This window comes from Arachis ipaensis, chromosome B03, assembly GCF_000816755.2.
Source record: "Arachis ipaensis cultivar K30076 chromosome B03, Araip1.1, whole genome shotgun sequence".
In the NCBI taxonomy this organism is placed as follows: Eukaryota; Viridiplantae; Streptophyta; class Magnoliopsida; order Fabales; family Fabaceae; genus Arachis; species Arachis ipaensis.
This window is the reverse complement of record NC_029787.2, coordinates 110,138,093-110,150,408: the sequence shown is the minus strand read 5'-3', so window position 1 is coordinate 110,150,408 and position 12,316 is coordinate 110,138,093. Positions and strand designations below refer to the sequence as shown.

At 35.2% G+C, this 12,316-nt stretch overlaps 1 protein-coding gene across 3 annotated transcripts; it reads right to left on the bottom strand.

Moving 5' to 3' along the window:
• On the bottom strand, positions 8,202-12,269 carry LOC110270293. Of its 3 annotated transcripts, XM_021119257.1 has the most exons (11): positions 10,938-12,269; positions 10,515-10,782; positions 10,325-10,421; positions 10,085-10,212; positions 9,912-9,996; positions 9,688-9,820; positions 9,459-9,616; positions 9,247-9,370; positions 8,935-9,117; positions 8,793-8,858; positions 8,202-8,710 (listed from the first exon to the last, which is right to left on the bottom strand). In XM_021119257.1, exons 1-7 carry the CDS (start codon positions 11,091-11,093, stop codon positions 9,557-9,559), a joined length of 927 nt encoding a protein of 308 aa, XP_020974916.1. In that variant the 5' UTR covers positions 11,094-12,269; the 3' UTR covers positions 8,202-8,710; positions 8,793-8,858; positions 8,935-9,117; positions 9,247-9,370; positions 9,459-9,556. The 3 variants fall into 3 exon arrangements, with proteins under 3 accessions (XP_020974916.1, XP_020974915.1, XP_020974917.1); XM_021119256.1 differs by having other exon boundaries at positions 8,202-8,858; XM_021119258.1 differs by having other exon boundaries at positions 8,202-8,858; positions 9,688-9,805.

Sequence of the window (12,316 nt, the reverse complement as noted above, 5' to 3'; positions counted from 1 at the left end):
CGCCCTGCGAATTGAACAATGATTAATTAGTTTGATTCATGATATGGCATATAAACTGTGATAACACTTGCCATATAATAAGTAGAGAGAATACCACTCCCCTCCCCTGTGAGATGATAAAATGACACTTCCATCCCCTCTATTTATAAAACATATATTTTCCTTCTCCATAACTTTTAAAAAACCTCATCTTTAATACATTTTAAATTTTTTAGTGTTAACTAATGTTAACTTTCTTTATTTTCACGAAAAAATAAATTATAAAATAATTTATTAAAGAGTATTTTGGTAAGCAAAATGTAATGATAAAAAATAAAATTTTTGCTAAAGGATATTTTTATAAAAAATAATTTATTTTTCTTGAAAAATGGATAAAGTTAATATTAATTAACACAAAAAATTTAAAACGGATTAAAGAGGAAGTTTTTTGAAAGTTATAAAGGAGGAAAATATACATTTTATAAATAGATGGGAATGGAGTATCATTTATATATCTTGCAGGGGAGGGGAATGGTATTTTCTCTAATAAGTATCCAGTTAGGCAATGCTCTGGCATCTATGTATATGTTAAAAAATAATGAATTTAGAATTGTACACTTTTTTAATTTTGATTTGGAGTAAGTAATAGTGTATGGCATAGTTATGGGGATATAGGATGTTTCACCAGGCTGTGATGACTGCGTCAAGCAAATCGGACGGTCCGATGGGAGGGAGAGTAATCGGATAGTTCGGTTACAATAAGCGAAGAGCCCGATTTGTGTACCCTGAAATTTTTAATTTTTTTAAACACAAAACGGAGGGTCCAATTTGTGTACTCTGAATTTTTTCAACTTTTTAAACACAAATCGGAGGGTCCAATTTGTGTACTCTGAATTTTTTCAATTTTTAAACACAAATCGGACCATCCGATTTGTGTACTCCCACAATTTTAAAAAACACCCAAAATTACAATGTTAAAGTATATCACTCATTTTACTTTCATATCAAAATTTTTTAGCCAGAATTAGTTTTTGAAAAACAAACCTTGACCATGAGCGACGACTTTGTTCCTTTCATTGTGCAGAAGGGGCCTATTCAGTGAAAAATATAGTACATGTGAGGTGTTATGTTCATGGCTTCCAAGTTGATTAGTTGAACTTGGGCTTTAAGTGATGGAACCGCATGACTGGAAATCGGGTAAAATCTTTCCATTATTAATTTTAAAAATTGCAAACCATAAATGGACAATGAATATGTCATTAAAACTAAATCTAATGCACCAAAGTTTCTCACCATTGCATTTGATTATTAACCAAATTATCCTGTGAAGTGGAAGGGGTACAGTTCATTCCAGACGTGTGTCGAAAGTCTTGCATGCATTGAATGATGGAGGAGCATGGATCGATAATTCTAATTCCTCCATTGCTGGATTCATGTGCATATTGGTTTCTCTGGTAAACTGAAAAGCACCATTTTAATATAAGAATTCTAATGAATGTATAGACCAAGTTCGGTTGTAGAAGGAATTGAAGCTGTAAGCGGATGGAGTGATACCATTTGAGATGTTTGCCAGAGGACTGCGCAAACAATCTGGTTGGGCCACAGACTTATTTTTCTTGCGAGCAACATCTTTGAGACCGATCACATGCAACTCAGAAGGATTTAACGAATAACTTTGTATGGTTGGATCCGTTGGGCTCACTGATGGTTGCGTTGAAAATGAACCCCTGAACACCATATTTGAGTGCCTCTTAAGAGGAAGAATTGATGCCGCACTTGAGGCTATGATGGGTAATGAATATGTTAGAAGAAGTATATGAAGGAGCAGGGCAATGTATATATGTATTTTTTTTGGACAGGGGGCAATGTATATATTTAAACCATGAATGGGCTAATAAGAATAGCGAGCAATAAACTAACCAGTCGGGGCATGGATTTAGGGTAATGCTTGTTGTCTCCTTCCTCTTTTCTCATGCAGTATCATTCTCCTCCTTAATCTGGCTAATTTGGGTCTCAGTATATAATCATTATAATCCATGATAGAAAAAATAAACTAAAACTTATGACAGCTAATATCTGATGATTGTGTATTTATATTGTAAATGGAGATGAAATTTTCAGGAGGGAGATTATGAATTGTACAAATTTTTCCTTATATTTTTGGACGTAACTTTGCAAATTTACGTATGGATTATCGGCCAACTTGACATGTGTGTGTGCGTGTTTGAAGCTTGTTTAGTGATCTAAATCCAAATCTGATAACTTTCCACGATCATATAATTTAATATTTAATAATTAAGACTAAATATTAAACAAAAGACATGATGACAAATTGAAGTGAACTTGGTGAGAGGTGTTGGTCTGTGTAAGTTAATTAACACTTAACACATGAGATGCCATCTCTGAAGATTTATTAAAGTTATCTTTTTAATATAGCTCTCTATATATTATTAGTAATTTTCAATAATTTTCAAAAAATTGAAAGCACAGTCTTCCAATGAACCAAATATATAATTTATGATCAAGAAAGGAGGATAATCTTACAAAGAGAATCAGTGGATCCTTTCATACTTAGAATTCACAAAGTCTATATTTTAATTAAAATTAATAAGATAGTAAGATTAGTAAGATTAATAAGATAATAAGATTAATATTAATAAGATAAGATTAATAAGATACATAGCGTGTTAAGTTGATAGCTACATCACACAGTCCAAGCACTGAAGTAACTTGATGAACCATTTTTCTTGTCCTCATGTATCCTAATTGTTCATAATATGCCAATGGAACAACATGAGAAAATCTATGCATAATGGTTCACAGAGTTACTCAACAAAAACATTACACGCTAGTCCATATACCACCAAAACATGGAATAACTAATACATACTAATGTGGTAGTGAGTCCATCAAACATGCAAGACTTCTACATACATGAAATACTCATTAAAGGGTGATGCTATGAATCTTAACATACTGCCAGCTCTTAGAAAGTGATTCCTCACAAAAGCTCTCCATCCTCTATCCATTATGACCTCAACAAACCCATAGGCAATATTCCAGTTGAGACGCATGTGGTACTGCAATCTGCTAGATAGGATAACATGAACATCATTGAATCTAGACGGAAAGGCATGGATGGCAAAATTAGTAGGAATAGTATGCATCACAAAGTAGCAAAAGTTATGCTCATAAAAAGTAATAAATTTATAAGGTATCAATTGCTGCATTGTATATATTGCATTGATGTTAACATAAGTTACCATGTAGGAGCATCGGACCTCTTGATTAGTAAGGATGGACATGAATGAGTAATAAGGTGCATTATCTGACCATTTGCTTGGGAAGAATGGAATGATGCACGGATTGTTGAATCTAACAAAGGAAAAAACATGCGAAGTACCATTGAGAAGCTGACTGGTAGGATATGTTGGTGGGAATTTGTACAATGGTACCATAGGTTGCTCCTTGGTAATCTCGACATCTTGGTGGTTTATTTTCACAATACATTGTTCCTGTATAGTGGTATCTTCCTTGTCAGTGTCAGGCACAACGTTGAGGTCTATGTCTAGAGGCTTTGAAACAGGATGAGACTTCTCGAACTCTAAAATGGCAGGAGCAGGTGGCGGTTTGATGGTAAGGTTGTTGATGGCAGTCTTTGCATCCATGCTTCTTGCATGCTCACGGTAAGGATAATTAGTCTTCATCTGGCCTTGACCCGATTGACCTCGTTTCCTCTTCTTGTTAACCTTGTACGATGCATAGTGGAAACTCTCTATCTGGTAAAAAAAAAAGGGTCATTTGGCATAACTTGTTTCCCTTTATCCGAGCTATTAGATACAAAACGATCCTTTACATAATGGAAGACGATTGGGATGCTTGCCATCTTATCATCCTTCACCTTTAGTACATAGAAGATATCATTGAAAAGGTAACGCAGCTTTATGGAACCCCCGTTTTTGAGGCGATAAAGTTGCACCAACTTATCAAACCCTTCAACAATATAACCAGTGTTGTGGCCCCTAAGAATTTTCAAGGAAATCAGGTTTCGATTGGTGTCCACAACTTTCATCTTGTTATCCAAGGAGTGGCTGTATTTTCTAAAGAATAGTGTAGGAATAGCATGCATCCTCTACGCATAATGAAAATGGATTAATACAAAATAGTCACATGCATGGAAGTATGTCTAGTGTTACTTTCAGCAAGAATCCATTAACTATTAATTAACTATGATATAAAAAGAAAAGGTCATGATATCATACCGCCATTGGATCAATAGTGAGATAAAATACACGACATTGTTGATCAATGTCAGATGCCTTTGTACTACTTTCCATTTTAGGATCGATAAAGACGCCAGTTGATTAATGGGGTAGCGTTAATGCAGTGATTGAAGCCAAAAACGTCCTTCGTGGGAATTAAGTCGCTGAGTGGATGGAGTGGACAATAACTTCCAACATACAACAGAGGATCTCTATTAATGAATGGAAAGACCCCACTTTTACAAAGGGTATATGAGGGTATGTGAAGAATGAGAAAGAAGATGTGCCTGTACGTTTCACACTAACTATGTTTTTTATTCATTGTCGTACTCATTTATAGATCAGGCATGTTATTTAGAATTGATAAGTTGAAGAAAGACTCTAGTTATTAACTTTTGATAAAGCCCAATCTATACACATGGAATTTTAATTTAATAAAATCTTTTTTTTACGGTGATGAGTCAGTCATAGACCTCATCATTAGCGGTGTAGCCTATTGATCAGTACATCACAACCCAATGTGTAAAGTCTGGAAAACTCTATAAAAGCAGTGTTGGAATGTGTGTAGACGTGATCATGGTGTAAATGGTGGTAATTAAGCAACAATATAATATTAGTTCAACTTTTGAATAGCGTGAGCAGATAATGTTATTAAGATATATATGATACACCAAGTATTAATGAGGCGACGACAAAATGGATCAGAGCAGGTGAAGGCTGCAGTCAGAGAGTACTTCTGAACACAGGGTGATAACTTGTTACAAATATTGATGGGGTGGCCTACAATATTCAATAATAGGTTGTGTAGGATTCAACATGCATATACTCAAATATCCATGTTTGATTTAGCGCCATAGTAAAGAAAATTGATGAGTAGATTTCATTCCTTCACAACACCATCAGACCTAATAAATTCCACATATTTTGAAGAAACTAATTAAGTCTCTCATTGTTTGCATTAGTGTTGGTACCCCACCGCACAAAACAACTGAAATAATTCTGATTCCTAAAAGAGTACTAAAATGAAAGTTGAATGATAAAATGAGTGTAACTTATTTACAGATGGAGCATATAACTAATAAAAATCCATGGATGAGAGTGATTTTTTGGATATACTTGCATGGTTTGCGTGAAAATGAAGGATGAATGGATTCACGCTGCACAGGTACAAATGAGCATTTTTTATGCAGATCACATAGAAGGACAAAATAGAAGAGAGGGGTAGTGTTGTTTATGTGTTATCCATTGCTGGGATTTAGAAACGATCTGATGCATTTGTGTTTGACATTTTTTTTCATGCTGAAGAATGGGAGGTGCAAGAATGGAGTGGCTTGGTAAGTAAGACAATTTGCCGCGCCAATTTGATGGAGGTAGTACAATGTTGTGTATTGTTATACATACATACCTGTAATGATGCAGCTTAAGCATGATCATTGAACACTTTCCTTGAAGATCCGGCACTAATATAAATGTGAGTAAAAAATATGTTTGTCGAGCATCCAGTTGAGTTGGGTCTTGTAATAGTATTTGACTATTTTAATGTTAAAAAATACAACTAATTAAGTGGAATAAAGACTCTGTACTTGAGAATTTTTTTTTAAAACAACTAACATTAGGAAATTAAAGTTTTCAGCTTTTACATAGGAAAATATTAATGCTGACTACTTGGTTACATAATTAAAAGGAAAATAAATTAGTCTTGTGGAAAGAAAGATAACAAAGAACATCAACAAAGAGCAGTTATCAATTGCTGAGTGTCTACCATGTCTGATCTCCTTCAGATCTTGAGAATTTTGACATGCAGGGTGGTCTCATCAGATGGTAAAACAGAGAACTCCAGAACGGTGCCGGCTCTAAACCTATTGTACTTAGCAAATGTCTTCCATCCACGCGTCAGATATAACTGCACCTTCCTTTTCTTGCTCCATCTCAACCCCATTCGGTAGCAAGAGCCATTGTCTAGTATCACGTTAACATGGTTATGCCTGCTGGGGAATGCACTCTCAGCAAATCTAAGCGGTATTACCTTCCGATTGAATGTAACAAACAAAGAAATAAATAAAATAATGTCAATTAATCTGTGATGGAATACATGATTGTGTAAAGTTAAAATATGACCATAAAGTTACCACTGCACTGCTTTGGACTTGGGTGGATGTGAGAAGTTTCAAGCAAGTCAACGGCTGGGCTCCTTGAATGGCTGTACCAGGGTCTGAGCTGATTAACGGAAACATTATATTATTGCCTGCATTTTTTTTTTGGTTTGAGTGGTTGGATGGCTTGTAGAAGAAACATGATTGTTAAGAGTTTTGCAATTGAGCAACGCCTGATTAGGAAGTTGATGTTGATTCTCCATAAAAGCATTTCCTTGGTTAGACATACCATTTGAATTGATAATGCAAGGGTAGTTTGGGTCAGACAGAACATAAGATTCTTTCAAAGATGGAGCACTCATAAAGCCATCATCTCTTTGAAAATTGATACTTATAACATCTTGCGTATAAACAGTTTACACCTCAGGTGGGTAGCAAGTTGACACACTCGAAGAGAACACCGCAAGTGGATAATGAAGAGTTTCTTGGCTAACGGTGCGTTGCAAGTTATGTTGGGAAATGACTATATCATCACAATTTGAATTAACAAAAGAGGAGGGAGGAGATCAATGGTTCGTTGTTGGCTATTATTAAGAGGACCCTGCGATTTGATTGCGGTGAGTGAAATGCTTGGGGGACATGAGAACTCTTTAGTGGTCATGCAGCTATCCTTAAGTTTCATCACAACAAATATATCCTCCTCAACATACAATAACTTCATCCAACCACCATGAGTAAGCCCGTAACATGCCACCAAATTATGAAATCCATTGATAATATACCCAGCAGAGAAACCTCTGCCCAATGAAAGCTCGATTTGATTGTCATTGGCGTCTATAACAATCATTCTATCATGAAGGAGATGGTTATATTTCCTGTAAAACAGGGACGGTAACTCATGGGTAACCTGTAAATACATAATATAATAATAATGAGTGTCGCAGTAATTAAGAAACCAACGCAAAGCACAACATATGGAATTTGGGAAGGATAACTATGTTTGGGGTGTGAATGAAACAACTTACGGCAACAAGGTCTACATAAAGATAGAATATGTGATCATCGTCAAAATCCGACGGAATGAGCTTGTTTTTCCCCATGTTTGGATGTCTTGAATGGATAGAAATGTGTAGAAAATATTGGTATGGTTCAGAAGTATGTTATTCAACCGTTAAATAAATTGAAGGAAACAGTGCCAGGGCTAAAATAGACCCAAGGGAAGTGATAAACACAGGTGAATGAAAATGAACATTTCCATTGAAAACAGGAATATCAGTATATGTAAAGAGGATAGGGCGGTGGCGTGAAACGGTAAGAACAAATGTACTTGTAGTGGGGTTTATAGAAAGGGGGAACACTGGTAAAAATGACACCTATGCATGAGGGGGTAAAGAAGGAAAGCTTTGGCTATAAAGGTACAAAAAAATTTAAATATGTAGAGTATTAAAAAATTGTGCCGAGTTAAACTCATTCAGGTTGGATGGTGTTTTGCTGTATCAAAATTTAAATACTAATATCTGAATATCAAAAAAAGAGAAAAAGTACACACGGGTGTGCCCTTCAAGCAGGTTGCGCAATAATAAGTTCTAGTTCTGTTGTGGGTGCTTTTATTCATGAGGATTCATCCTGTAATTTATGCACCTCATTGAATGGTAGAACTAATTGGAATCTTAAAGAGATGATAGTCTCGGGAAAAAGCATGCTTTGCGAATACATCATAAATTAAAAATTCCAACGTAAATATCTTATGGCTTTGAAACCACCAAAAGATGCATAAGGGTACTATGCATGCATTAGAATGGTCTCATTCTTTGTCTCAACACATGGAAATCAACATAATAGTAATTTGAGTGATATTTAGAAGGGGTGACCACATTAAATACTAAGATAGCATTAAAAGCAACATCACAGTAAGCAGGTGCATATCATGGATACTGCTCCTGCCACACATACAGGGTAGTAAGCATTAAAGAAACACAACAACATGCATGGTTTAACTGTATATAGCCATGCGTTATTTGGAAAACATAGGTAAAGGGGAACCTATAAAATTCCCCAAGTTCAGGACAACACACAAGATCTTAACCGAAAGTAGCATTAACAGTACAAAACATAGTGTGATCCTATAGGTAGATCATTAATCTATGTGTAATTTCTCTTGTAGGCTTTGGCGCACTAATCCTGATGGGGTTTATCAACACCAGCAACCTGGCCATCCTTCAATTTCCTACACTTTGTGGATGATCCTTCGGCAGAATCCGGACAGAGATCAATAAGCTGTTTAGTCCATCCGCCACTAACAATGTTTCTCTTTGGAGTTGAGTAACCCTCATTAGTGTCGCCGACCAAAATCTCAACAGAGGGTGAACATGTGTGCTGAAATTTGAAGGTATTTATAAAAATAGATTTTCGTTGGATTTAGTAAAAAAATATGTGATCTGTTGAGAATGACGGTAACCTTAGGCGTCTCTGCAGACCCAGATTGCATGCTGAGTAGTTGTGAGTGCTCTAATGCTAGATTTTGCTGAATCATGGAGATTGCATTAGTTCAATTGAAAACAAACTTCATTGAAATGAAATAATTCAATGCAATTAGACACCTGATATATGTCATGCTTCTGAATAAATTTTGATATGACAGACATGTCTCCACAAAGCTTCATGACAATTATCTTGCACGGTTGGAATGAGTTAAGATCCTCCATCTTCACGGAGACTTTGAAGATAAATTTTTTCCCCCTAAAAGAATTAAGCTCTATCGAGTATTCCTCATTGGTGCCACCCTAGAGTTAGGATGAAAAATTAGGTATGATGTACTGAGTAATGAAGTTCATATTAACACAAAACGATAGAAACGTATCATCTTACGTGCATCTAGAGTATCTATAGTATATGCATATAGTATACAATACCCTGGTCAGTTGTGCAAGTCTGAAATCAGAAGCTGAGATCCCAAGAAATTTGGAAGATTCTTTGTCATACAGCAGAAATGCAGCCGAATCAGTGTCATCAACAACCTTAATATTAATGCTATACCTGTTTAAGAAAATACGTTAGCAAGGATGAATGTAACTTTAGGCACGCTTGTTCAGTAAAATTTTTAACAAAAGGTTTTGATGCATACCGTGGAGTGTGAATGGTGGGATACGTGTCGCATTTGGCGCAGTGGTATGAGTTCTCGGCCTCCTTCAGAGAATGGAAACAATGTTTGCAACTTTTGTATCACCAACCGTTCTTAGGATCGATTGCAACAACAGTTCCAATTGTAACAAAGCTCCCATTCTTAAAAGTAATAACTCATAAGTTCCAGAAATTTGCAGAAATAAAAACAATTATGTTATTTAATGACTAACCTCAATGCATTCCTTGAGCTTAGAAATGGATTTATATATTGACTTGTCAATGAGATCTTCCTCAATGGAGTATACAGGTTCAGTCGCTATTTGGGAGAGTTGATTTGGAGGTGGAACACTGGACATAATGACACTGGTAGTATTTTAGATATACATACACGTCATTCGTTTGACAAAGCTGATGAAACAGTTATTGAACAAAATAATAGGATGAAATGTAGTACCTTTTACAAAAATCCTTTACCGCCTGAAAGTCTGCATTGATGTAAAGATTTGAATTATAGGTAGTGTTTGATATCCCCATTGTACCTGCCACAAACATGGCATTCCCTCAATTCAGTACATGAGCAAGGAGATGTCGATGACTTACAATTCCAAGAACACATGAGTGACAAACCTTTAAATAGATTGAACTTAGCGAATTGTACAATTAGGATATACTCAGACGTCGGCTGCTCTTGAATATGTTTGACCAACTTACTTGCGAACTCCTCCCAAAGTGTACAGCGAATTTTTCCTTTTCCCCTGGTTTAGATACTGTAAGTCATATAACTTTAAAAAAACTTCCTAATAACATGAGGCTAGCCTATGACGAAAATTAGAATAAATATTAGATGAGATCAGCTTTAGCCCTAACTGCATGTCGTCAAGTTCCAGAACGATGTAGTTGCTCTTCTTTCCATTTTTAGTAAATTCAATTATGTCACCCTTGGCCGTCAGAAGACCAATGACATCTGAAAAGTAAAGGCGATTACATTTTCCCATCAGATTGTTTGACATCATTAACAATGCTATATAAATAGAATATCTTAGCAATTACATGTTACCTATAAGATGTGACTGAGTGTTGGTGTGGTTGAGTATGACTTCGTTAGGAACAAATCGGAAGACATTCTCAGGAAAGGATGGATCATCAACTAGTCGAAGTTGAGTATCCCTCTTAAAGTAAATCCTGCTAGCATGATTAGTGGCCTTGTATTTTTTATCATTAACGGCAACTGAAAAGTTGCAGATGGTATATATTTTTCCCTCCACCAACTCATCCTCAAACAGCCTCCGCTGTGGATTCCTAATGGAACATTGGATGCGATCTCCCTGTATGCAAATCATGGCGGTACATGATGCATGTGAACGTACAATTCACGTGGTAATTCATTAAGTCAGCTGCTTTTTACATAGCTCTGGTTTGCTAATAAAACCAACACATAAATAAATAAAACTAAAAAGCTACATTGTGTTAGATAGCTCACCAGCTGGTCCATTGCCACAAACTCCAAAGTTGGTCTTACGTATTTCTGCTGGACGGGGGACAGTGACCATATTTTCAATGCCCTCAGCTTGATCCTATAGATCAAATTGTCATTAGATGCATCCACATCCTTCAGGTAGTTGTAGGTGCTTGCCATTTCAAAACAATATATGGTTTTAGTTGCAACAAATTCTAGTTTAGGTGTCAAGCAAAAGATGTTGGACTATCTGGTCTTGGTGATGTATTTATAACCACTTGTGGCGCTTGTAGATGAAGAGGGTGAATGAGGTTGTTGCCATGAGGTCGAGACAAAATTGGAAACTCTAAGTGCCCAAAAAGTGTTTGCTGCACTTCAGAGAGTTGTTCTAAATGTACACACGTAGTAGCATGATGTGATAATTTCATAACTTAAGTATTGGTTATTGATTAACATGAGTTAATAATGTTAATTAGTAGACTCATACGACCTGGTGATATCAAGCATAACATTTTCAATAAGAGAAAAAGTGAGCGCGATATACAAAATATATGAGCAATAAGTAAATTAAAATTAATTTAAATGAGATAACAACAAAAGGAATGCATTTCTTGTAATAATTACCCAGTATTATTGATGACTAAATAAATTAAGAATAAAGATTAAATATATTTAACATAAATAGAAATAAAAATATAAAAAAAGACCTACAACAACTACAAATAAACACATAAATATAAGAATGTAGACTTGTATGATGGATCATAAAAAAAGATGGGTTATCACGAATGGCATTTTCACGTGGCATAAGTTGCGAAAAAGGTAACGCTTATCTTTTACCTCTAATAAAAAAAATATATTATATTACTTGTCTTATAATTATAACTTTTCAGATTTAGAAACCATTAAAAAAGAGAACATACGAGACAAAATATATGAGCAATAAGTGATCGGCAATTAAATTAAATGAAATACTAACAAAATACAAACATCATAATTTCCCAGTATTATTGAAGATTCAAGAGTTTAAATCAATAACTCAATCAAGTATTAAATAAATAAATAAATAAATAAATACATAAATAAATAAGCGTGTATACTTGTACATTAGAACACAGCATAAGATTGGTTCATGATGATGGCATGTGCACACGCACAGGGCATGCATGGTTACACATGTCTAGGTATATCTTGTTATATTCATATGTTTCTATTGCCGAAAAGGTTACTCCTATCTTTACTTTTAATAACAGGCGATACTATAACATACAATTAGATGTTCTTAGGAGGCATCACATGACTCATAATAATTCATCACTCAAAACAAAAAGGAGAGATAGTAGTATAAAAAATATAGGCACAACCTATGAATAAGAAATAAACAGAACACAAAGCAAAACAAA

Coding starts and splice junctions, on each gene's coding strand:
- LOC110270293 (XM_021119256.1), bottom strand. CDS start 11,093: ATGGCAAGCACCTACAACTACCTGAAGGATGTGGATGCATCTAATGAC. Junction 10,422..10,514: donor CACTCAGTCACATCTTATAG/GTAACATGTAAT, acceptor TTTACTTTTCAG/ATGTCATTGGTCTTCTGACG. Junction 9,617..9,687: donor AGCTCAAGGAATGCATTGAG/GTTAGTCATTAA, acceptor ATTACTTTTAAG/AATGGGAGCTTTGTTACAAT.